At 40.2% G+C, this 26919-nt stretch overlaps 3 protein-coding genes across 7 annotated transcripts in view; 1 reads left to right on the forward strand and 2 right to left on the reverse strand.

The window, feature by feature from the left end:
* Positions 1 to 32: 32 nt before the first annotated feature.
* The window catches only part of LOC144634021 (potassium voltage-gated channel protein Shal-like), a 46696-nt gene continuing 19809 nt past the window's right edge, over positions 33 to 26919 (forward strand). Inside the window, exon 1 of one of the 3 annotated variants that reach the window (XM_078492951.1) lies at positions 33 to 112. The gene's annotated coding sequence lies outside the window, so the exon portion shown is untranslated. Of the gene's footprint in view, positions 113 to 23290; positions 23781 to 26919 lie in introns of those variants that run through there. The other 2 variants (XM_078492956.1, XM_078492953.1) reach the window with 2 other exon arrangements.
* On the reverse strand, positions 11457 to 15588 carry LOC144632369 (uncharacterized). Its single transcript, XM_078490997.1, has 4 exons — positions 15090 to 15588; positions 13787 to 14996; positions 13282 to 13654; positions 11457 to 11489 (listed from the first exon to the last, which is right to left on the reverse strand). Exons 1-4 carry the CDS (start codon positions 15586 to 15588, stop codon positions 11457 to 11459), a joined length of 2115 nt encoding a protein of 704 aa, XP_078347123.1.
* LOC144634022 (histamine H2 receptor-like) lies at positions 18362 to 25674 on the reverse strand. 3 transcript variants are annotated; one of them, XM_078492957.1, is made up of 2 exons: positions 25566 to 25674; positions 18362 to 20843 (listed from the first exon to the last, which is right to left on the reverse strand). In XM_078492957.1, exon 2 carries the CDS (start codon positions 20826 to 20828, stop codon positions 19698 to 19700), a length of 1131 nt encoding a protein of 376 aa, XP_078349083.1. In that variant the 5' UTR covers positions 20829 to 20843; positions 25566 to 25674; the 3' UTR covers positions 18362 to 19697. The 3 variants fall into 3 exon arrangements, with proteins under 3 accessions (XP_078349083.1, XP_078349085.1, XP_078349084.1); XM_078492959.1 differs by lacking the exon at positions 25566 to 25674 and adding an exon at positions 24440 to 24518; XM_078492958.1 differs by lacking the exon at positions 25566 to 25674 and adding an exon at positions 20970 to 21251.

Genomic DNA, 26919 nt, shown 5'->3' on the forward strand with positions numbered 1-26919 from the left:
CATAACGTTAACCTTATGGACTTTGGGCCTAAGAATTGTCTTTTCTTCGCGGGTACGAAAATAGAGAGAAGAAAACAAGATTCGGTTGGAAGAATTACCAACTCTAAGTAAGGTGGGTTTTTCAAATTGTCTTTTCCTGTTATCTAAATAACACCGCACTAGTATAAATGTTTGTTCTATCGAAACCACGTGAGTGAGTCAGACACAGATCAAAAACCACAACAAATCAGTCATAAGTACACTTTGTTTGCGCTAACTTAGTTATAGTAAAACCTAAGTATCTAATCTTGATGTATATTTTTCTTAACACAAATGGTCTCGATTGGCCGCCGTCTTTGCAGAGCAACAACTTGCAATGTTAAACGAAAAAAGCTGTTTTGATATATCAATACATGCATTAAAGCGTTTTTCATCAAAGTCGCTGGTCCCAAAATTAAAACAAAGAGCACATGACATGATAGCTGATGTTCCACATAGCATTGATTGCATGAGGATCTAGTACTGTGATCATTCCTAGCACTGATTTGAAGCTTTTATTTAAATTTGATGTCTAAACACTGCACAGTTCTGTAGAAACTGACAAGAGAATTTCATATGCAATAAAAAGAAAATATTCAGCTTTTGGATTTTGGCTTGATTCTCTGTCGTATTCCCAGAACTAAAATAATAGAAATGCCGGAATAATGATTAGAACGGCGAATTTTCGATTCGAAGTCGTAGCATTGCCGAATTAGTTAGTTTTTCACCTTCGGGTATTTTACTCAGAAAAGATACGATCAAAATAAAATATTCAAATAAGACGTTGTGAAGGCTAGGCGGAGTATGTTTTTTCTTTTATACGCGCCGTCGCGTAAAATAAGACAATAACTCTTTTCTTCACTTGAACAAAAACATTTTTTTAATGATCTTTCGTTTCCCAGATATCGAGATGGTATTGTGAACGTTCTTTTGTTAGAATAATTTGTCCTTTGATTAAATATTTATTTAATTACTAAAATACATTTTCTTTAGCAAGTGGTGAAAACAGGAAAGTCCTTTTCATTTTACTACAGTGGAACCTCGATTAAACGAACCTCAAAATGAACGAAGTTCTTGGTATAACAAAATAGAAAGAAAAAAATGATACAAGCACCCTAATACAGCGGAACCTCGATATAACGAAAGGCCAAGGGAGCCTGGGACTGGCACAACATGTTCTTTAGTGAGGTTTCGTTATAAAATATTGGTGTCCTTTTCTATATATTTTATTATTACCGGGCCGAAGAATGTCTTTTATTGTACCAAGGAGTTTGTTATCTAAAGGTTTGTTAAATCGAGGTTCTACTATGGCTAATAAGTTATGCCAGTCCCTTGCGGCCCTTCGTTAGAGTACACCATTTTCGTTATAACAAAATTTTATCCTTTGCCGGCATACTGAAGGGAAATAAAACAAAAGAAAATGATTTATACGCTCGTCAACCTGATTTATGATTTATTTTGCTTTCTCCCTAAAACGCACACCCAAGCATGCGCGGGTTGGGGGGGGGGGGGGGAGACATCATTATGATTTCTTTTGCTTTGTCCTTGACGCGGAGCCAAGTGCGCGCGGGAGAGAAGGAGATAAATTGAGAGGGGTGGGGGGGGGGGGGGGTTGGAGTGTAGGAGGAGCCAAGTCAGAACTTCAATGTATCGAAGGAGAGTCGGGATTGGAACGAGTACTTGCCAAAACTGAAAAACTAGTTTTGGGAATATACCGGATTTAAAACCGAAATGAAAAAGACATTATTTTCTTTCGTTCGCTTAGCGTGATCATGAAATATGCAAGGAAACAAACTCTTAACCATGACCTTTGTAAAAGCCGGCTGTTCATACGGTAAAGTTCAAAGAGTCTTCCCTTAATTGAAAACGAACAATTTTAAAAGGTCCAGAGAGAGAGTAATAAGCAAATTCGTATAATTTGGAGCCGTTGATATTAGTCGTGGAAGCACAACTGCCAATTAAGATAAAAGCTTTACAGCGGAAAGCTCTTAGAAACGTCTGTCTTGAGGATATAAGGAGTGATTTAGAATTCATAACATTAAAATATCACATATAACCTATATTATGATGTTAAAACGTGCTCCATGTAGCATGCACTTAAACAAGCGTCTAGGAAAAGTACATGCTACACGACACCATAATTAATAATTTTTATAAGACCTTTTTCTGTAAGAACGTTGACTGATGAGAAAGGCCAATTTTTTCTATTGTTGTAAAAATGCAAACGCGCGTCAAGTAAGAATCAAACTTAGTAGTATAGAGGGTAGGCCACAAATACCACCTCGAATTAGACGCTTTTATCGCAGCTGGAGTGCGTTTTTTGGCAAGTGTTAATGAGTCACGGTAAATTCCCCGACTTTGTTTACCCACGCGGAAAAAAACAAAATTTGCATACCATGTTCAGGCAAGCCCTTGACATGTTCAAACAAGCCCGTGACTGTCACGCTCTTAACGTAATTCGACAAATACCACACTGAATTAGACGGCAAGGGGTCATAATTGATATCACGTGCATTAAATCAAAAGAACAATAGTTGTGCACGTGTAAAACAATAGATTTTTCATTCCAGAGTGCTTAGAACTCAGATTTTAAGCACACAGGAATGAAAACAACTTACAAAAGTCTAAAAATATCATTCGGGTAAACCCCGACACCCACGCACAAATTTGCATGCCGCTCGCGGCTTCATGTCAATTGAACATTTGCAGACATTGGAATATACACAAAGATGGGCCGAGGAAGAAAAGGAGTTTTGATAACAAGTGGGAAAAAAAAAGTTAAAAGGTTTATTGGACCCCCTTTACAAACTTTTCAACATAATAAAATTGCTAAAGAAAACAATCAAACAGTGATTTTATTGTCAGAAGAGGCGATCGCACAGTTGAAAACTTTTGACAAAGAGCTTGTCGCAAACCTCTTGACAGGAAATTGACTCTTTTAAAACTGTTTTTTTTTGTACGTCTTAATATTTACCGGTAATTATTAAATTTAACAAACCTGTTTTTGTATTTATTGCTCCGTTTTTATTTGAAATTGCGACCAAAATTTTGTCTCCTTTTGATGCTTCTAATGAAACAAGGTCCTGTTTTTGGAAATTAGAAACGGTTGGACTGAGTGTGGCTGACCCCCTTGCACCATTTTCTGTTTGAACCTTGATCGCCACCTGTACTTCATCATTTATAACATTATCATCTTTTTTACTTAAAATAAGAAACTGCCATTCTTCAATTCTTCCATCAACGGGCATAATAAAGTAATTTAAATTAAAATTAAATTTAACCAAATAAAAAACAACAGAACTTGGGTGAAAATGGCCCCCAAGAGTAATTGTACCATCGGTTCCATCATAAAAACCGTTTATGACAAAATTTGTTATTTTTGGAAAATAGTTTTTTAACTCAAACCCATTCATATCAATATTCGTTTCAAGCACCATGTCTCCACTTGAAATAATGAAAGGCTTTTCAAAAACATCGCTTGGCACGTCCGCTTGATAACCCTTTACACCATAAGCAATCAAATAAGCTTGCTCACTTGCTTGTGACCCCGAGTAACCAGGATTGGTTATGTCAATAAAAAGTTTATCGTCACTGTTTGACGCATTTTTTTGTGAGTGAATGATTGTTCTCGTATATTTTGGCGTGTGATTGTTGAATCTTTTTGTATGATAATTGACAGTGTTACTTCCAAAAGGTGACGAAGCACTTAAACTCCAGTTAAGATCACTTTCTGGGAAGAAAAACTCAACACAAAGAGTGTAATCACCAGAGGGCAACCCGGTTAGGCCGATTTTAAGTCTTGAATTGAAACTGTTTCCAGATTTTACTAAATTAAAACGAAAAGCGCTTTCTTTGAGTAAGTGAACACCAGAGGTAAAATTCTCAACAACTGTTAATGAGTTAACATTTGTAACACCTTGAAAAGAAGATGCAGAAAAAAACAAATGTGAAAACAAATTTTCGTTTACTCCTAAAGAAATTGAGTGAGTTGAAACATACTTTTGCATTGAAACTAAGTTTACAGCGTCTTGGTCACCGACGGGATTAGCAAGCTGTTTGATTGAATGGTCGTTCATTACCAAATTTTGATTAACAACACCCATTTTTCCAGGGTCACCTTTTATGCCAGCGGGACCTTGTGGACCAGTAGGACCAGTTGGGCCGGCATCTCCTTTTGGCCCTTTTGTTCCAGCAGGCCCAGTATGTCCAGCAGGCCCTGTGGCACCAGCGGGCCCCGTTGGACCTGTTTCACCTTTTGGACCCGCAGGGCCAGCAGGACCAGTTGCACCGACGGGGCCAGCAGAGCCAGTTGCACCTTGGGGCCCTTGTGGACCAGCAGGACCAGTAGAGCCAGTTGGGCCGCTGTCACCTTTATCGCCTTTTTGACCAACGAAACCTCTTGAGCCAGTTGGGCCTTGGGGACCTTGAGGACCAGTGTCGCCTTTCGGGCCAGCGGGGCCAGTAGGACCGCGAGAACCTTGTGGACCAGCAGGACCAGTAGGACCTTGGGGGCCTTGGGGGCCAGTGTCGCCTTTATGCCCAGCAGGGCCAATCGAACCTCTTGGGCCAGGGGGGCCGGGAGGGCCAGTTGTTGAAGAGCTGTCTGAAGGATGACCTGTGTCTCCGTTGAAAGCACCCATTATATATATTCGTCAAAATTTTTTTTCGTTGTTTTTTTTGGCCTGTCGTGATACAAAAAAGAGAATTTTTTTTCTGTTGCAAGATCAAGCAGACTTCTGTCTATGCCGAGCTCATCAGCAATACGATTATTTTCTCTTGGAAGAAAGGAAAAAATGCAAAAATGGCTGCAGTTGTCACGGATATTTTTTGGAACTTTGAAAAAACATTGAGAAAGATAAATGACGCTGCATTGACGATGTCTTCCGTTTATAAAGTAATTGATGATTTCGTTTTGATTGCTTTCACAAACCATGTCGTCAAATATGACTATTTTTTGGTTGTCATCTGTGAGTTCTTCAAGAGGAATAACGGTGTTGGTTGCCTCAATAACTTCATAACCAGTTTCAGGATTGACTCTTTTTTCAAAATCGTCAAGAATCAACTGGTACTTTTCTTGATGAAGATTTTTTGCGCAAAGATAAATTTTGTCGTAAACCAAAAGCTCATAAAGCATGTGTAAAAGAGTGTTTGTTTTTCCAGAGTTGCTTGGACCACAAATAAGCATGCGAAAAGTGTCAGATGGCATGCTTGTATGCCCCTGTTTGAAAGCACTTTGCGAATAAAACTCAGGATCGTAATTCGGAATCTTCATTTTTTAGTCGTTATATATATACGCGAAAAGATGTCGATGAAAAAATGGCGAACACTTGCTGAAAAAAAGGCCGCTGTTGAGCAGCAAAATGAAAAAATACTTACTGCAATGAAAAACAAAGCGATTGAAAAAAAATTTGGACAGCTTTCAGGTGAGGAGGTATTTAAACCGCTGACACGAAGGTTTGACCGCGCCTTTACAGCGCAAAAAGATACTGAAGAAGTGCCAGACTATGCCTTAGATGCTTTTGATGCAATCAACCCATTTGATGGAGATTTCAGGCCAGATGAAGAAACACCCCCTGTAACTCCTCCTTTGACACCAGATGCAGAAACTTTTTTGCAGTTACCCGTACCTGACTATTCAATAGCTGAATCTGACCAAGATTTCGAAGACGACACCCCCGAATCAACACCACCACCAACACCAACATCATCACCGGTTCCCACTCTTGCAGAAGGGGAGGATGATGATGATGATGATGCAACGAAAGGTGGTGTTGATGATGATGCAACAAAAGGTGATGATGATGCAAAAGAGGGCGATGCCGCAACGCCGCCACAAGACTTGTCTCAGTCAGTTGAACGCGCCAAATGGGGGACACCACAAAATCCAGGAATTCAGGGATCAGAATCAACTGATTTGCAGGTCCTGAACAGCATGTTAACGAAAAATAAAGACAACCCCGGCTATGTCGTGAAAAGCCCGAAATCAAAATATCACGGTTACACTATTCCAGACATACAAAAAGCCCGAGACGAAATTTTAGAAAGAAGGGGAGAAAAGAAAGCAAAATCTTCTTTATTTTCTGAAAAAGAACCCCCGGATCAAGAGGGGAGCGGTGTTGTTGATGTTAACGACCTTGTTGACAGACTTCATATAAGCCTCGGTTCAATTGAGGCAGGAAACACTTCAAAAAAGTTGCGCAGACAAATAGTTTTATTGCTGCAAATGTTAACAAAACAAAAAGCACTGTCAACAGAAAAAGCAAAAAAAATTTTTGATAAATATATAGGATGATGAAACATCTCAACCTTTTGCTTAACTCTTCGATTGCAAAAAAAAATGATGCAAGAAATGAACCTCATGACTTTAAAATTCACTTTACACCCCCAATTGTTTTGGACCCTTCAAAAAGGTACAAAGCGGCAATGAACGAGCTTGTAACAATGAGCTATTCTTGGTACAATGTTTCAGAAAAATATAACAATAACAAATTTAAATGGAAGAAAAAAAGTGACTCAGACTGGATTGATGTTACCATTCCTGATGGAATGTATGATTACAAAGACTTGAACGACGCTTTTCAAACTCTTACAGGAAAAACTGATGATTCAAAAGACATTTTTGAACTTTATTTTTATACCACGACATACAGAGTCACAATTTTGATTGCAAATGATTACGAGCTTGATTTAAGAGAAGGTGATTTTTCAGATCTTATTGGTTTTGAAAAAAAAATCTTGAACGATGCAAACAACGTTGGCGATCATGTTCCGAACTTGACGAGAGGGGTAGACTGGATTTATGTTCATTGCGACCTTGTTTCAAGAGCTGTTGACAACATTGAAGACGATGTTTTGTACACGTTGTCAACATCGACTCTTCAAATATCTTATCCATTTTCGAAAGAGCCCCGTCGACTCTTGTGGCATCCAGTTAACAAATACCGAATTAACTCGATAAGAATCAGAATTAGTGACGGACTTGGAAACGACCTTTTTTTGAACGATCAACCTGTCGCTTTAAGCATTTTTATCGAAGAGGAAGAATGATTTTTTGAGAAAAGTATAGGATGAACCACCCAAGCGAATGGACGAGGTTTTACGACAGAGGTCACTACAGATATCGGCACAAAGGAACCGGAGTCGTAAGAGATACTTTATTGTCTATCGGTAAACGATTTGCAAAAAGTGGGAAAAAAAAGGCTGAAGAGGCAGCCAAAAAAGCTGCTGAAAAAGCTGCTGAAAAAGCTGCTGAAAAAGCAGTTGAAACTACCAAAAAAGTTGCAGAGCGCGGCGCGGAAAAAATTCAGCAAGTTTTGAAAAGAAAAAAAACTCTTCCACCTGATTCTCGAAAAAAATCAACTGTGAAGAAAGGACTTAACCAAACTTCGAGACAAAAGCTTGAAAATATTTTGAAAAAAAAAGAAGCAACTATGGAGAAAGGACTCAACCAAACGTCGAGACAAAAGCTTGAAAATATCTTGAAAAGAAAAGCAGAGATGAAGGTGAACCGAATCATTTCAGAAAATTAATTTTTTTTGTGGATAATATATACACCTGGTTTTGGAACGATGTTCAGAAGCGAAAAGTTTTTGGAAAAAACTGAGTTCATGAGATTTGGGTTAGACAAGCCCATAACAATTCCTGGAAACGATCAGTTCCAGGCAAAAAGTGGCTACAAATTTTCTGTGACTGACAGAGACAACTGGTTCGACTGGTACAACGCTTACATCCGTGCAGATTTTGCATTCGAAGTAAAAGCAGATGGGACGGCTGTTGCAGGAGACACACAATCAGCGCCGATTAATGGATCTTTTTCTTTAATAAATAAACTTGTGGTAAAATCTGCGGGAAAACCTCTTTATAACGTTGACAACGCTCACAAGCTGATATTTATCAAAAACTTGTTGGATTTTTCCGATGACTATTCCAGAAGTGTGGCAAAAAGCCAGTTTTGGTATCTTGACACGGCAAATGATGACCGAACAGCAGCAGCCTCAACAAACGAGGGAGCTAAAGCAAGAGGGGCGTTAGCCCACGGGGGTTTAACGGTTAACACTATCATTCCTCTCAACAGGTACTCTTTTTTTGAAGAGCTTAGTGACAAGCTTTTGCCTCCAATGCCGCTTGAGCTTGAAATACAACTTCAGTCTGATGAAGAACTGATTTGGCAGAACAACAACACAACACACAGGCGAATTGTTGTGAAAACCCTTGAGCTGTGGGTTCCAATGCTTCGGTTTACGAGCGAAGGGCAAATGCTTGCAAATGAAGACTTTTTAAAACCAAGAAAGTGGACTTACATGAGTGAAATGGTGGAGCCCAGCACCAGCCAAAGCGCTGCTTTCGGAACTTGGCAGATAAGTCCTGGAATTAAAAACGCAAAGCATGTCTTCATCTTTATCCAGCAGACCCGAAGGGTAAACGCTTTTACCCAAAACCCGTACTTTTTTGACACTTTTAACATTGACGGAGATGACTCAGCAAAGCTTGCTACTTGCAGGCTGCAGTACGGTACTTCAAAGTTTTATCCTGAGCTGGAGTATGACGAAAATTTCAAGCTGCGAATCCTCAACGACGTGATGAATTACCGTTACCGAAAGAATGATTACAATACAGGAGTTCAGCTGCAGACAAGCAACTTTAGCACACTTTACCCTTTTCTTTACTTCGACCTTCGAGAAAACAAAGATAACTTGACAAACGATCCGAAGCAGCTGATTTTTCACTACAGGCTAAATGAAGCGGCAAATGCCCAGGATTACACGATATTCGCTGCTATTATGTACGAAAGCGAAATGGTTCTGAGGCAGGTGGGTAACGAACTGGTTGTTGTCTAAATTTTTTATAAAATATATAAGATGTCTTCTTACTACCCACACAAGGTTGCGCTTTCTGAGGGCCAAAAAAACAGCCTCGCCAAGGCGTTTTTGAACAAAACATCAATCACGCTAAGACTGAAGTACGAAGACATTACGGGAAAAAATGGAGACTCTTTGCATCTGACCTCGCGGCAAATCAAAAAAATTCAAAAAGCCGTTAGCGAGAAAAGGGGGGTTGATCTGAAAATGAGCAAAACGCAGATTAAAAACGCAGTTAAAATCATCAAAACCGCAGTTCTTGGCAAAGGGTTGCAGGTAAAACCAAAAGGTGGAAATGGTATGAGGGTCCAGCCTGCAAATGTGATGCGGCGGCCGCCTCCATTCATTGGAACTTGGGGAGAAAAAAAATGAATTTTAAGGACGTTCCTTTAACTGATTTTGACCTGTTTGCGTGGTGTGATCAACTCAAAATCCCGATAAAAGGTGTTTTTTCAAGAAACGAATTTTTGCCAAAAAATCACTCTCCCTGCATAATCAACATGGACGACTTGGGCGGCCTTGGTACTCATTGGGTTTGTTGCTTTCGAAAAAGCGAAAAAGAAAGCTATGAGTACTTCGACTCTTTCGGTTTGCCCCCACCCGCAGAATGGGAAAATGAGCTTGTTCTTGAAGGAAAAAAGAGCTTTTTGCGAAACAACAACCAGATTCAGTGGGAAAAAAGCGTGCGGTGCGGTTACTACTGTTTGCTTTTTTTGAACGAACGAAACAAAGGGCGGTCGTTTAAGAAAATTCTTGAAATGTTTTCTGGCGATTTGTTGAAAAACGAAGCTGTGGTCAAAAAGTATTTTTTGCATCAAGTATAAAATGGAGGTGTATTGCGTTAAAGAAAGAAAGTTTACTCCCAACGTGCCCGGCAGTGAAAAAGTGGTAATAACCAAAAATGCCCGAAAAATGTTGAAAGCCAAGTGCGAAAGCTGCGGCATCACAAAAACAAGGTTCCTTTCGAAAAGCCAGAGCCAAGGAGGCGCTTTAGCAAGGCACAAGACACGCTTGGTTGACAAAATCGCCGAGGGAGCAAGCATGTTTTTGTCTGGCCCCTCTCCCTCGTTTGCAATGGCAGGTGCGAAACTTGCGGGGCAAGCATTCAAAGGAGTGAGCGACAATGTCAAATATTTTCGAAGAACATAAATTAAACAAAAAAAGACAAAAAAAAAATAAATGGAAATTCAAAAAGTTTACTGCGTGAAAGAAAGGCGTTGCACTTACAACGAGCCTTATACCAAAAGAACTGCGATAAACATCGAAGGTCAAAAAATTCTTGAAGCAAAATGCATCAGTTGCGGCATAAAAAAGGTTGTTCGTTATGACCCGGTAAAAGGTTTTTGGACTCCTAAAGGCGCTTGGAAAGCCAAGCAAAAAACAGAAATTTTTTCTCAGGTATATAAATGAAAGTCTATTGCGTAAAAGAAAGACAGTTCACTCCCAATGTGGAGGGAAGCGAAAAAATCGAGATAACAAAAAATGGCCGAAAAATGTTAAAAGTGAAATGCGCCAGTTGCGGAATAACGAAAACAAGATTCGTTTCAAACAAAACGGGGGCAGGTGTTGACATTCACAAAGCCATCGGCAAGCTACCAAAACCAAAAAAAGGTTGGACTCTACCAGGTCACAACTACACTGGTCCCTACAATCCTCTTGAAAAGCAGCTTACATACGACCCGAAGACCGGAAAGATATTGAAAATCATGCAGAAGCCTACCGGGGCGACAGACGCAGTCGCGATGCAACACGACGTTGATTATTCCGTGTGCGAAGGAAAAAAAGACGTGAAAGGTTGCAAACATGCTGCAGACAGAAAAATGGTGAAGGCGCTTGATGCAATTCCCAAAAACAAGCGCCAGTGGGGGCACACTTTGGCAAGAAACACTATCGCGTCAAAGCAGAAGGTCGGCTTCGGTGTCGGTGAAACGATCGACAAAAAGGTCGGTGAGAAAATTCCTGGTTTTAAGCAGGCTCAAGATCTCGGCATGTTGTTAACAGGAGCTCTCGGTGGAGATAAAAAGCTTCTTGAAAAATATTGGTCAGGAGACATAGCAAAGGGCGCTTTCAACACCAAAACGGGGTTTTTCAGCAAAAAGTTTTGGACTCACCCTTCAGAAAACCAAGACCCTTCTTGCTCAGCCACAGTTTATAACAAAAAAACAGGAAAATGGGTTAATCATTATTGTGATTAAATCAAAAAAATTTTTTTGTCTTCAAGTATAATGGCCCCCGCAACCCAATACAGACAAGCCGAAATCAAGGCAATGAAACTGACCTTGGAAAATCAGCAGGCCCACTACGAAAAGACTTCCGCCAAATTCAAGCGCTGGCATACTCGCTGTCAAACAGCTTGCGCTTTAACGGGCGGTGCCGCGACGATTCTTACCGGCTCAGGTCTCGCAGCTTCGCTTTCCGCTGTCGGCATTGTCGTTGGCGGGCCTTTGATTGGAATAGCAACAGTTTTTTCTCTCACTTCAACTTCTTTGGGCGTCACTGTCAAGTTTTTCTTGCAAAAAGCAAAAAAACACAAAAAAATACTTTCACTTGCGGAAGAAACTCTGTTTGCAATCAACTCTCTCACTTCTGCGGCCCTTGAAGACGGACAAATTTCTGACAAAGAATACCAAGAAATCGTCAAAAAGTACAGCGCCTTCTCTTCGAAAAAAACAAAACTGCGTTACTCAAATCACACTGACAGCGCTCGCTCCCACCAATCTTGAAAATGTTTTTCGGCAGTTTTTTTCGTTTTTTCATTTTTCGTCAAATTTTTCTCCAGCTTTTTGATCATTTCTTCTTTTTTTGGCCAAGAATCTGGTAGCTTTTTAAAATAAAAATACAAAAAACATGTGTAGTTAATAGGTCTTTTTTTTTGGCAGTCTTTCACCACGTTTGCCAAAAATCGCAGCCTTGATGGATCAAAATCTTGCCAAACAATACCGTTTTTTGTTAAAACTGTTTTCAAATATGACAAGTTCGCTTTCGGCGCAACCGACCTTTTTTCTGTCTTTTCCAGGTATTCGAAACCGTGGGGTTCTTGAAAAACGATTGGTTCAAAAGTTTTCTTTTTCGCAACAAGAAACAAACAAAAATTTTGGATATCTTTTTTTGTCAATGGTTTTGCCCCGTAAAGCACACCATAAGGGTCATCAACAAATGGTTTTTTGTCTTTTAGCCACTTGAGGCTTAAAGATTTGACAAAGTTATAATAAATCGTTGTCATATTATCACTAAAGCCTGCAAGGGTACAAGTGCAATCAACGAAATTTTTTTTTTCTTCCATGTTATATTAAGTCTTTTAAGTTCAAATGGAAAATAATAAATTGGAGGCACGTTACTACAGCCCTCAAGGATACTGGAAAGGAATTTCTGCAATAAAAAAATTAGCCCAAGCCGCAAAGGTTTCCGAAGATACTGCAAAAAGGTGGCTCGGAAAACAAGCTTTTTGGCAAATCTACCTTCCCGCACCACGATACGTTCCTCGTCCAAAGTTTGATGTATCTTCTCCCAACGCGGTCCACCAGGCGGACCTTCTTTTTCTTCCTCATGACAGATTGCCGCGAGGGCGAAAAGTTTACAAATACGCGTTGACTGTTGTTGACGTTGCCAGCCGTTACAAAGAGGCCGAGCCTTTGACCTCAAAAGATTCAACTGAGGTTGCAAAAGGTTTTCGGGCAATTTACAGGCGTAGTGCACTGAAATGGCCACAAATGCTGCAAGTTGACCCCGGGCGCGAATTTATGGGCGCTGTTACCAAAGAAATGGAAAATCAAAAAACAGCTATTCGACGCGGGCGTGTTAACATTCACAGAGATCAGGCCATTGTTGAACGTTTCAACCGCACACTGGCAGAGCGCCTGTTTGGTTATCAGTACAGTGTCGAGTTGACCCTGCCATCTGGCCAGCGGTCGACAGCGTGGGTTAAGAGGCTACCCGAAGTTATTGCCGCTCTGAACAACGAAGTTACACGGCTGACGGGCAAAAAACCCTCAGAAGCTATTAAATTAAAAGCCGTTGCCGCCAAGCCGTCGACTCCTTATTTGAGGCCTGTTGGTAAAAGCGAAAAAAAGCTCCCCTCCTCCGTGAATGTTAGATATTTGTACCAGCCGGGTGAGTTAGAAGGTGGCGGAAAACGTGCCACCGATCCAATCTGGTCTTTAAAAGTCTTTTCGCTTGAAAGAGCTGTAATGAAACCGAACGAACCTGTTTTGTATTACTTGCAAGACGGCCCTAAGCGTGGCTTTGTGCGCGAGGAGCTGCTCGTAGTACCTCCTGATACCGCCCTTCCACCAGTCAATGCCAGCTAAACGTGATATTCAATCGGTTCGGTATGTATTCCATCTTCAAGCACCCAACGTTTGTCGTAATAGGCGCTCAAACCCAGTTTTTCCTGCTCGTAAGTTACCATTTTTCCTTCCTTCATACGGAAGCCTCTGTTTGTTGCCATGTCCTTATGACCATTCAGAGCGGCCTTAAATCCTTGCCATCTTATTTCGTTTTGCGTCTTGGACATCCCGTTAGTGCTGAACTTCTTTTTTTCACCTTCTGGTTCCTCAATAAAATAACACTTTGAGCAGAGCGCAATCATCCGGCTGCCCGTACACTCTAGCTTAAAGAGCCCTGGTGTGCGGCCGCTCCACTTATCCCAAGCCAGCCATTGTTTTTTTTGGGCCTCAAATTCTTGTGTTAGCTCAGGTTTAACGATGTCCTCGAGCTTCGAAGCAGAAATGGCCATGTAACAACTGTCTGTGTCCATCTGAATTAGCTCAAAGTCCTTTCTATCAACATACTTATCCAAAAAGTCGTAGTAAAATTCCAAAATGCGCAGCTTTGCCAACTGGTAAACAGCGATCCCAACTTGAAAAGGCCTGCTGATTGTTATTCTTGGCTTGCGGCTTTCCAACTCGTACGCTTGCCCGATTTCATCTAAGTCACTAAAATACGCACTTCGCAGGGCTCTGTCAACCACTTTCTCATCTTTGGTGTATATCACATTCATTTGCCGTTCTAGTGCCTCGATCAGCTTCCCGTATGGAGTGTTTCCAAACAGCTTAAACACGTCAGCCAGCAAGGCCTTGCTCTTATCAACATCACCTGTTCTCCGCGCCTCTGTCACTTGTTCCACAAACCAGGCGAAGATCTTTTTCGGTTGATAGTCAATCGTTCGGTAAACCGCCGTTATCTCTGCCCCGTGTTCCACATACCAGCGCAGCAGTGGAGCATACAAAAGAATTTTTTTGGCTGATAGGGCCCCAACGAGCTTTTTACCATCTCCACGATTTCTTTTTGTTTTTTTCAAGTATTCATACATGTGTTGTGGAACGGCTTCGGCTGGCACCTCTTTGTTGAAAAAGAATGGCGGCATCTCTTCAAACTTTTTCCACAAATTTTTTGGAATTTCTATGTCAACTTCCGCAAATCCAAACCATTTGGGTATATGAGAAGGGTTTTCTCCTTTCAAGTTTTGCATAAGGGCATAGGCAGCAAAGGTTTCCATTCCTGTATAGTACCGAAGTTGTTCTTTTCCGCATGGCATGTCTTCTAACATTGTTGACAAATAGAGGGCATTTGCGTCGTAGCCAACGATGTTTTTGCACAATTTTGCTTTTTCGAACTGGTGGTCTCTTATCTTTGTGACGTCAACTTCGTGGTACCTTGTGAATACTATGCTCGGTCCTCCAACAACAGCCCCTTTCAGCATATAATACGCTTGTTTGCTCGGGCTGTACATTTCTGCTCCCCTCTCAACCGACCCACGAAGCAAGTAATGCAAACTCACGCCTGGAATGCTGACGGCGTCTTTTAGGATGTCAACACCCTTTTCAGTGTAAAAAGCTTTCATTTTTTCTAGAGCTTCTAGGCCGGGAGCCACATCAAGGTTATTGTAATAGCGAAGCCAATCTGCAAAAGTTCGCATTCCCTTTTCTCGAAACAGTTTTTTACAAGCTTTCCATTCTGAAAGTTTTAGCACAAAAGAGTTTTTCAACTTTGAATACCAAGCAAGATAATCTGGCAACCCTGGGTAGTCAAGCTTCTCGGGGGAGTCAAACCACTCATAAGGAAACCACGATTTCGTAGCCTCACATCCGTATGCCTTAACCCACTTTTCATAGCTTGTTCCTGGCCCAAGGTAGTTGATAATGTCAAGGAAACGGAAGCCCTGAGTGAGCAAGAACATGATTTTGTTACAGTTTTTTGCCACTCTGACTTTGCCCGTTGTGTCAGCAAGGCGGTCTGCAAAGTTATTTTTGATCAGATTCAGATCGTAACTGCCAGAGTTGAACCCAACAACAGGTACCTGGTTGCACCATTCCTCAATTTTTTGTCGCTGCGCTTTTGGAAGCAGGCCAACGTCTTTTGGCATGAATTTCGCTCTTACTTGAGCCCGGATGTTTTTTCCGCGTCTCTCCAGCTCTTCCATAAACTTGCGGACCAGCTCCGCGGGGTCTCTTTCACAGATGTGGGTGGGCTCTCTTTCAAGGGTGTCACCGATGCTTACCGAGATTGGCACGTGTGCGTTTTCGATCGTGAGTGTTGGCGTTGGTTCCTTTCTCTGATTATTGTCGCCATACGCCTCGAAATCGTACAAAATCGCGTGCGGGTAGCTTTTTGTTTGCGCCCGCGGTGTATCAACAACGATTTTCCTTACTTCGCACGCCCAAGCCTCGATCACGCGGTAGCCGGCCCTTCGTAGCAATCTTGTACGTTTCATTGTGGCTTTGAACCTGTCTTCGCGTGTTTGGTCGTTGCGGTCAATGATTTTGTTACGATCTTGCGGGTAACATTTTCGACACCCGTGCCAGTGGCAGCCGTGGTATTGAAATACAGTTTTGGAAATAGGGTCGTACCCGTCGACTGGTGCGCGCTCAACCCAACGCTCGCCACCATGTCCGCACATTGCGTGGTGAATGTGAATTTTCCGCCGCTTGGCTTCTTGGTCAAGCCACCGAAGCGATTCTTTGGAAGCTTGATGGTTTGGATAGAAAGCCTTCTCAAAGCTTGTCTGCGGTTCTTCAACCTTTTTGCCCGGGCAATCAATTATTGTTTTTCCTTGGCTGCAAGTTTGATAATGGCGTTTAAGGCTGCAAGCTTGTGTAAATCTCGCGTTGCAATGGGCGCATGCATACGTCTTGGCTAACCTTTTAATATCCTTAATGACAAACGCGTGCCCTTCGAAAGTGCCGATTGTCAGAATGTTCTTCAGCACAGCTGGAGGGTTTCTTTTTAGATGCCATACGACTTCCTCATCTTTTACCCTCACAGGCTCATAAACTCGGATGCCGAGCCAATCAGAGAAAGCGGCACCCTGATTCAGATGCCTTTCAACTTTATCTAATTCATCAAGAGATGTTTTTGGACAGTCAGTCGGCACAGTTTCGAGTTTGAAAAAACTCTTTGCGAGACCTCGGGCTGCTGCTGTGCTTCGATCAATACGCGCTCCTCGGTGCACAGCAATACAACGCCATAGACACAAATTATCTTGATAGGTATCTAGCGCCACCATCGACCGGCCATGAGCAAGGTTGCGCAGCCAGTCTGGTAAGGGGCCAGTGCCTAACAGCGGTTGACGGTCAAGCACAACCTTTACATCAACATTAAAAAAGCTTTCAAACTTCCACTTTGTAGAAGGTCTTTTAATATTGTCAGCGGCCAGGCGTTTTGTCTCCTGTTCGGTCAACCATTTTTCCGCTGCAGAAAGCTTATTAATCCAAGGTGAGCCTTTGTTAATGTAGTAAACAATGACCGTATCATCATCAATGTTGCGCAACCGATACGAGTAAGTATGCCTGATATAAAACGCTGTGTTTACATTTTCTCGAATTTTTTCCATAAAGTTTGGTGTAAGGTCTTTTTCCAGACCTCTAATGAAGCGCCATCGAATAAAACGCCGGCCACTATTTTCATCCCCCTCGTCTTCCGCGACATCAAAAAGGTTTAAAATCTCATTCTGATAATTTGTTTCCACCCAATTTTCGTGTGGTACAAAAGGATCAAATTCATTTTGAATGTTCTTCATTTTTTGCTCCTTCTTTTCTTTGTGACGAAGTTGCTGAGGGGGTTTTGGGTGATACTTTTGTGCAAGCAACGGTTTTAGCAAACGCTTTTGCACTTCAAGAGGGATCGGTTCATCCAGTATATTACGGACAACTCCACGAAGTGGGCCCGACATTTGAGGCATTCGCTCAATTTGTTGCTCAACAAACTTGTCAAATTGACTTGCTTTGTTCGCGGTCAACAAGGTCTTGCTGAAAGCCATGTAACTAAAAAGCACAAATGTTCAATTGACATGAAGCCGCGAGCGGCATGCAAATTTGTGCGTGGGTGTCGGGGTTTACCCGAATGATATTTTTAGACTTTTGTAAGTTGTTTTCATTCCTGTGTGCTTAAAATCTGAGTTCTAAGCACTCTGGAATGAAAAATCTATTGTTTTACACGTGCACAACTATTGTTCTTTTGATTTAATGCACGTGATATCAATTATGACCCCTTGCCGTCTAATTCAGTGTGGTATTTGTCGAATTACGTTAAGAGCGTGACAGTCACGGGCTTGTTTGAACATGTCAAGGGCTTGCCTGAACATGGTATGCAAATTTTGTTTTTTTCCGCGTGGGTAAACAAAGTCGGGGAATTTACCGTGACTCATTAACACTTGCCAAAAAACGCACTCCAGCTGCGATAAAAGCGTCTAATTCGAGGTGGTATTTGTGGCCTACCCTCTATACTACTAACTTTGTTCAAATTCAACCATTTTTGAATGAAGTGACCCACAGCCAGTGTTACATCGTATGAATACTTTACAGAGTTACTGTAATCCTCTATGTTTCCCGCCAAAAAAATACATTTTTTAAGGCTAAATGGAAAGCGCCCCTGGGAAGAGTTCGTCTTTTCGTTTGTCTCGCGTGCAGCGAGCAAATTGAGAACTTGATGTCTAAATAAATAAACGGAAACGCGATCAGTAAAACGTGTCTAATGCTGGATTTCCACTGACGCGTAATATTTTACGTGCGTTTACGTGCGTGGAAAAAAATAGAGTTAACGTATGAACGACTTGCGTACAGATTTACGCAATGTTTATACATTGTCTCTTAATTTTTCACGCATGTAAAAAATTACGCGTCAGTGGAAATCCAGCATAAGGTTCACGTTTTGGTGCCGGAATTAAGTTAAAGATAAAAGCCTCTTGCAGCTGCGATGCAACCTTAAAAGCTTTTTTTTAATTCACCCGTAGTTGTTAAAAATACATTCAATTAGGGGGATTTTTGATGATCTGAACTTCGCCAGAAAATTAATATTTTTATAATTAGTATGTTCACTGCGAAAACGTTTGCGCTTTGGGCCTGAACGTGTTGTGAGGGTGGCGACATTAAAAAGGGTAATTTAACCCGGTCAACCAAATTAATCTAAGCTGAAGCGAGATCTTGTAAATCTTATTTCGCTTTAGGCCTTTTTTCCAGTACAAACAAAAAATGACAAAAAAAACTGAATTGTAGGACTCAAAACTCAATTTTATTCTAGTAGTCGCAAGCAACTCAACAAACAGTCTCTTAAATAATCTCGTTCCCCTTTACATCTGCCTTTTATATTTACATCCTCCGTTTAAAATATAATGCCATTATATGTAATTAAAATGCGCTGTAATCATTCCATCCACATAGTTAAAAACCTTTTTTCGTTAATGCTTTGTCGGTTAAAACTGACATTTCGTCCGTGCCATATTTCAGGTACTCACGGGTAAATACCTGATGAGTAGATAATCTTTTGAATAATAATTTGGCGTCTTCTGAGTAATTATTCATGATCAGATTGCAATTCGGATGTAAACAATAAATATACCTTGAAATTAAAAGATATAGATCATATTGCTTAACTGACGATTTTAAAAACAATACAGTGGCTTAAAACTTTAACGCCAACGAGTCAGTCTTGTGTAAAGAAATCGCTTAACAGATGAATAGAAACATCATTGTATAATATAGGCACTTATTTACACATTCACTTTAATCTATCCTTAATCTATTGCCCAATAGAGCCTTTATACCTTTTGCATGCAATTTTGTCAGTGAGTTTTCAATATTGCCAAAAAGAAAGAATATACACTTCCAATCTGAATATTGAGTTGTATTAACAAACATCGTACGTAAAGAATATAATACGTCAGTTTTGACCGTGCATGTCGTGCAAGAAAGCACATACCCTTCTTCCAAATAAATAAATGTAAAGATTACAACCATGCATAATATAACCTGGTTTCCTTAATTAAATAATTTTTCGGTTTAGCTGATATGAGTTCGAACTGTTTCCCTTTGAGTAATGGATTTAAGTTTACTACCTGAAAGCATCTAGAGCTTTCGTAACTTTCAATTACAATTTACTCGGCGACAAAAGCCGCGTAACATTGTTTCTAAAACTGTCATCCAAAAACGTAAACTGCTAACATTGTACGCACACAAAACGTCCAGCTTTTTGGCTATTAATTTATAATACCTCCATCAGAAACTTTTGCAATGTTTAATGTTAGCCGTTATAATTGATATATATTTTTCTGAATCGACTAATTCCGAAAAAGTTTCGTCTAAAAGAAAACGTTAAGGCCGACACTTTAAAAAGTATGGTGTCCAAGGCTTCAATTTCAGTCACAGGATCCCACAAAGTTCAATAAATTACATGTCTTGTCTTAAATCAATATAGGAGACAGGCAAACGAAATTGTTAATTTTTTTCAATTTTGTTACTTAATTCCTCTTGTTTCTAAATATTAAAAACGAAATCCCGTAGATGTTTTAGTCTAGTCGACGAAGAGAATCCCTCGGTGCGATTTCATTTACCGGACCTTTGTCGTGTTCGGCTCTGTTCGAAAACTGTACGAAACACTTTGTAGGTCAGTTTGATTCACATTCTGACACTTGAGGCCTCTCACCATCGCCTCTCGCACGTCCTTCCGTAGTAAGCCATATAGCAGAGGGTTAAAAAGGGCAGTTCCACATGCAAGCGCTTCAGCAACTTGTAAGGCCACGTCGAAGCCTTCAGTTGTTTGCCCGTAAGCAGTGTGATGCTCATAAATCGACAGGCTAAAATACGGCAGCCAAGTCACCACAAACGTACCTACCAGAAGAGCGATGACTTTGACTGTCTTGAGTTTCTTTAGGAATGCCCGACTCGAGCCTCCGCTGGCGTTTTGGTTTTGCGGGTTAGCTGCGTTAATTTGCCTCGCGTGTTGACGAGCCACGCAATAGATTTTAACATTCACGACCAAGATACATAAACATGGTAGCCCAAACGCGAAGGCGAATCGAAGATCCTCGTAAAGCGTTTTAGTTTTACGGGACTCGTTTTTGAAAGCGAACTGCAAAAGCGCTTGGAATATCGACACGAGCCACACGGATGCGATGATGATCGTGGCGCGAAATCGGTTTAAGTACACATCGTACGTCAACGGGTATGAAATTGACAGAAAGCGCTCCAATGTGACGGCGGCAAGATTGAGGAGCGACGCAACGCCTAGTAAAGGGAACAGCGTGTCTTTAGCCGTGCCTTGGTCGGGGTGGTACTTGGACCAGATGTTAAGTGGCACCAAAACACTTGCCATGAAGAAGTCCGCCATGGCCAGGCTCAACACAAAAGCGTTTGTGATGGTCCACAGTCTGCGAACGCGACAAATCGTGCCGATCACACACAAGTTAACGCACAGTCCAAGCACTGCAACGAGCACAAAGTACGTAACAAGAACGGGAAGCTGGTACGATGATACAGTTGTTGCTACTGTCGTCCATTCGGTTAATGCATCGGTTTTTGCGTCTTCCAAGTGTTTCAAACAAATCGAAACATTTCCCAATAGAAAAGGTAACACCGAACTGGTGTCATTCAGCTTTTTCATTGCTTCAAAGTCGAACTGGGCATGAATATCTGGACACTGGCTAAGCAATGCTTCAAAGTCATCGATTTGTGATGCCATCTTAACCGCGGAAAACTAAAATTGGAAAATAAAACCAGCTCATTAGCACAAATTGTCTTGAAATACACGCAACCTTTTTCGAGCCCCTTTTCTATTGTTCTTTCCCCCTGTGTTAAAACTGCTTCGTGGATTCAACCTTACCTGAAGCAAAATTTTTTGCCCGTCCGATCCTTTTTCGTCGCTGATTCAAAATAAACTCAATATTCTGTCGCTCGAGATTACAATTTAATTCTTCTCGAGTGCGCTTTGGAAACCAGGGAAACCATGTATAAAGTTTGACGATTTGTTTGAGTACCTAGTGATATAGAAAATGACCCGTGTGGGTTACGTACATTGCTTTAACCCTATTGGCTAAAAACACAATGAGCAGATATTAGGCAGATATCAACTCCTTTCAAAGCCAACATCAATTTGTCAGAAAAAAGGCCGCACGGAACCTTGCTCGCGTAAATGTATACTATTCAGACGCAGACAACAAATTGTCTTTGAGGTGATTAAATTTCCTTTTTTCTCCCGAAAAAATTAGTTGGGTAAAAACATCTAAAACACTATCTAAATTGGGCATTAATTTGTTTCTTTTTGTTTGGTCGGTGAAAAAATAGCCAATATATAGCTGTTTTGTTATTCAGATTTAGCAATGACAGTTGTTTTACTTTCAAAGCGACTACAGCAAAACTTCAATCTCACAGTTTGCATTTGTGTTCGAGTAAAAGTGACATGCAATATGCAAACCTTAAAAAATCAACATTGTAATCTCGTACTTAATTGAAAGAATTCAAAAGTACAAATCGTCGAGCGCGCGCGTCACAAATTGTGCCCACGGTAAAAGGAGTTGGTCGCAAATCTTGTGATCCGGTGATCGTGGTGTTTAAATTTAATGACTTTATTTGCTGACGATATCAGCCGACCTACACTTTTTACCTTTTTACTGCTAAGTAATATTAAGGAAGATTAAGTGACAGAAAGCTAACATCAAGTTTAGGTTTCAAATTCGGTGTTTTATAAATGTATAACGTAGCTCTAATACTGTTGATCGCTTCTAGCTCTGCTTAACATAAATAAACTTGAGAAAAACAAGGTATATAAACAACATGTGATGAATTTTGTTCTTCGTTTTCTGAATAAAATGGTTATTTAGAGAGAGTGGGCCTGAACAAATAGACTTTCAGACTGTTGTGCTCCGGGCTGCCAGGCGGTTTTCCTCAAAGCTATCAAGTTCAGAAATCGCTACAATACGTGATGCCAAAAAAATATTATCCCCCACTTTAGTTTCTTAAGGTCATTGCTATATGTTTTTAAATGCGCATGTAGCCATCATTTTAGAGCATGTTACATCAATGGTAAATCTTCGTTAAGAAGCTTTTGAAAATTACTGTATTCCCAAAATTGATTCACATTTTTATAAGCTTGAATTTAAAAAATAAACGGCGTTATGTTTTTATTTCTCAAAACTAATTGAATGGAAATGTTCGGCCACCGTAATGGATTAATGCTACAGTTTTGAAATACGTCCAAGCTTAACACCCCTATAACTACAATTAAGGCATGCATTAAGACTTATTCAAATATTCAAATTTTGGGCTTTGCGCCAATAACCCTAAGAGCCAGCATTTGTGCGAGACTTGCACAAGTGCTGCACTTTGCATTTTTAGCAAGGAAGTTAAAATTTTGACAACGGTGGCAAGAAAATAAAATTCCATATTTACCAGTCTCGCAGTAGAGGAAACTGGTGGTTAAATAGGAATTAAGAAAGCCAAGAAAAAGTGGCTGATATTTATACTCGGTGCCCTAATCAAATGCGCCCTGTTTTCGCGATGGTTTTTTCTTCGTTAATTTAACACGATTAGTTAGAAATATTCGCGAAAATTACCCTCAGAATGAAAAGGCAAATATACAGCAAGTTTGCCATAACACAGTTGTATGGTCATTATTCATCAGGTGACAAACATTTTTGCTCGCGAATTTAGACAGCAAGCCTTTCAGCCTTCTCTGCGAAAATAAATTAAGGCATCGATAAAAACAGCACTAATAATGACCGACATATTATAAATCAACCTTAATTAAAGGTGCATGGATGTTTTATTTTTGTTAAAACGATCTAGAATTTAAAGGAGCATCACATCATTTGGTTTAGGAAATTATATCTGACGCTTTTGACACTGATTGGCCGGGCCGAGTGAAACAGAGAAGATACATATCATTAGGTGATCAGGCATGGCACCTGTAGCCTCTCAAGGCAGACAGTTTGTTTTCGTGTGTTTTTCCTAACTTTTCGGCGTCATAAAACAAGACTCGAAAAAGCGTCTGTTTACATTGACTTAATCACTTACACAACTTGAAAAATACCTTCTCTATTTCGAGGCTTATTTCTAAGCTTAGCTGCAAGCAAGTTATTATCGTAAGATTGCATTCAAGTAATTTCTGAAGTCGAACACGGGGTCTTTTAAAGGTCACAAGTTTAGTTCGCAGTCTTGGAAGTGGGGTAAGACACGCAAACTCTACATGGAAGTTTGATGTTAAAACTTCCCCCAGAAGATCATTTCCTGTTAAATTTTAATCCGCAAACTTATCTTAACTAAACAACATTTGATAACATCATAGTGCAATCAACATTGCGCAGTGTGGTGATTTCAACATTTCTTAAAAACTTTAAAACTTCCGCACCTTAATCTTACTAATTTTCACAAGGGACTGTGTCACGGCTAAGTTAATATTATGATATTTAATTTTGTCAAATTTTCGCTATGAAACTAGATGTTTGCAAAGAAATTAATTCTATGATTGTAAATAACAAAACCATAGCTTCATTGCAGCCAAATGTGTCTCCCGGGCGTTACAAGTAGACATGATTAACTTTGAAAACTGATCCGCCGGACCATATTTCAAAAACCCATATCGCAATCCGTTTCAATCTTCGACAATTTTGGCCATCGGTACCTCCTTTTGCATTTGGTGTGTTTTTTAAATATTCCTTCACTGTTTTTTAGAGGTTATTTTATATACTTAAACAAATTTAAAGGTCATTTTCGAAGCCTAAGTTTGGCTAAAATCCGTGACACTGTCCCTTTAATTTTGCGAACGTTCAGGAGCCGAATTTCGCGAATATTAATTTTCGCGATTGTAAGAAAAATTAGAGCAAAAGTGTATTAAATTTCGCGATTTTGTCAGTGTTTTATGGAGCAGTCGTCAAAGACTACTGGAAATATAACACAGGCGTTTTTTGTCGCGCAACTCAATGCAACTTTTGTCGCGCCGAAGTTGCATCAAGTTTCGTTCGAAACTCCTGTGACTCGCGGCAATTTTATCGCCACTAGTTTTCACGCGTACAAACTCGCTGCGATTTCATGGCGATTTTATCGCCGCGATATCGCAGCGAAGTTGCATGAAGTCGCCGCGATATCGCGGCGACTTGCTGCAACTTCGGAGCGACAAAAATTGCATTGAGTTGCGCGACAAAAATCGCCTGTGTAAACGGGCCTTTACTCGATATCGTGAGAAATTGTGCTGTATAAATTAACTGCACGGTAATGTTTGGACATGTTGGATGACTTATTGCCCTTAAAATGTGGAAATCGTTCCTCTAAGATAAGATTTCTCGAAGATATACCCACCTTGTCACATTTAAATTGCAAAACCTGTAAAAATTACAAATAATCAAGGAAAATCGACCCGGAAATTGATGGGTTTTAGTAACCACGCCTTGTTTTTCGTGGCGCGGACGCTAAATTTAAGAAATAGCAATAAAACAAGAAAATAATTGTTATAATTTGGAATGAAGCTGTCAGATCGAGTTCTAATTTAGATTGATTTGTTTGAACAGATCACAGAATGTGGTCCATATAATTATAAGAACTTCCTTTGTTTGATGTGAAGCTCGATGATCGCAATTTTGTAATCATAAAAGAAGGAAAACAAATAATAGTCTAAAATAGCCGACTTTAAGAAAACAAACGTTCCCCTAAAAATCGTTATCGCATCGAACGATAATAAATGGGCTTTTCGCTGAAAGATAGCTTTTGCGCATGAGAATAGAGAGCTCAGCAAGACGAAACTTGGTTGTCTTAAATTGACAAAGAACGCCCCCTCAATTTACGCGGTAAATAAAGCTCGCGCTTATTCTTTGCACGTAGCGTTTAACTAGAAAAGTCAAGACAACTGATGTACTAGTATATACATGTAGTCCGATTCAAGTTCAAACCCGCAGTTTAACCTAAGTTAGGAACGAGATCTTACACCGACTGCATGCATATTTGCCCTAATACAACCAGTGGAAATAGCCTTTTTATGCTGTATACATTTACATCATAATGGTGTTTGGGTGATCTATTAGTCGCCTCAATAATACGAAAATAGTTTCCCTAAGCGAAAATATATCCACCTTGTCATATTTTAACTGTAAAACCTGCAAAGTTTACAAGTGAAAAGTTAAATCACTAGCGTAAAGCAGCTAGACCTGGTAATGAAAGGTTTTAATAGCTACAAAAGCCCTTTCCCGATGGTTTCCGCTGCGCGCTCGCTCTACTTTCTGACTATGATGGGAACTATTTGTACTCTTCACTAAACATTAACTACACACCAATGATTTTCTTATCCGTTTTGTATTAGTTTCATCATGAAGTGTCCTTTCCTTACACCATCTGAATAAAAAAATTGCTAGGGATTTTATTCTTACATAATTAGGTAGCTATGATCACCGATCGATTCGATAGCAACATTGGTGCAATTATTAACCCTTACCTTGGGCTCAGAGACTTTTAACAGGAAATCAAAGGGCTGGATAAAATGACGAGAAAACTTCGTACAGAAGGAATGATCTGGGGTGTTTGCTTGAGGCACTAGTTTCGCCGTCTTCCAATGGAGCCTGTATTTAAGGCTACGTGTTATAAGAATCGATACGAAAGCGTGGGCACTGCGCCTATCTATATAGGAAGTCTGATATCAGTTGTCATTAGTTATTTATGTTATGTGTGATGTGTAATTTTAGACATTATACTCCTAAATCATAATGAAGATAGCCAGATAATTCAAGTTAAAGTGGATAAATTATTTCCTTTCATGGTAAAAGGTTTATCTTCTTATTTAACTGCGAAAGTAAAAAATAAATAAATAAAAATTTGACTTTTTGCGTTCTGCCTTAAACATTGCGATGTTTGGATAAAAAAATGACTTAAATTCTTTCATTAATCGATCCGTAATGATTTATGTAGTGCGACGAAGGAAAATATACCAGCCTTTTATAACTCAGTGTTATATAGCTCGGCGTTTTTCCTCTTTTATGAAAACATGCGAATAGTCAAGCGGTAAATTGGACCGAGCATTCTCGTTTGAACATTCCAGTTTCCGACTGGCACGAAATCATGCCAGTTTTCAAAATTTTAAATTCATATGCATCAGTAATTACATACAGCACTTGTAATGCCCACGAAAACCTTCTCAAAGCACGCAATATCAATGGAAAATAACTAAACAGAAATACATCTAATTGAAATAACGTTGTTATAGAAAAAAGAAAAATGAAAAAGGCAAATAGTCATTAATTAGGCGTATGTTTGAAATTCACCCGAAGAAATGGCCTCAAAACGTCTCAAAAACACACATTAACCAATTTATCGTCGTCGTTTCTTTCTGAAACCTTACGGTATTTGCTTCAAACGTACCAATAATAGCGACAACCTCAGCATTTACAAACTTCTGCTCAAAGGGCATTTGTAAAGACATGAAATTTTTGATAGTTTTTCTGGAAAAAATACCGTAAGATTCATTTCAGTATGACCGAGACGGAGTAAGAGCGATTCTCGCCAACCTCGTTTCCAGGGCTTTTCCATTGATAAATTGGAACAGGCGGGAAAAAAATACCAAGGGAAAAGACATGGGAACGAGGTTGGATTTTCGCGCCATTTCAATCTGTTGCCGGAGATCGCGTAACCCTTTCTCCAGTAGAGCGGAAGTAAAGGAATGGTATGTACCATTATTTTCCTGGAGCGGAGGGTGGGGGGAAGGGGGGGGGGGGGTTCTTTACCATTTACTTCGCTTATCGATAACCGTTTATAAAAGAAACGAGCAGGGTATACAATGGAATCCCGATTGGCCT

This window comes from Oculina patagonica, chromosome 12 (assembly GCF_052425735.1).
Source record: "Oculina patagonica isolate OP01 chromosome 12, crgOcupat, whole genome shotgun sequence".
Lineage (NCBI taxonomy): Eukaryota > Metazoa > Cnidaria > Anthozoa > Scleractinia > Oculinidae > Oculina > Oculina patagonica.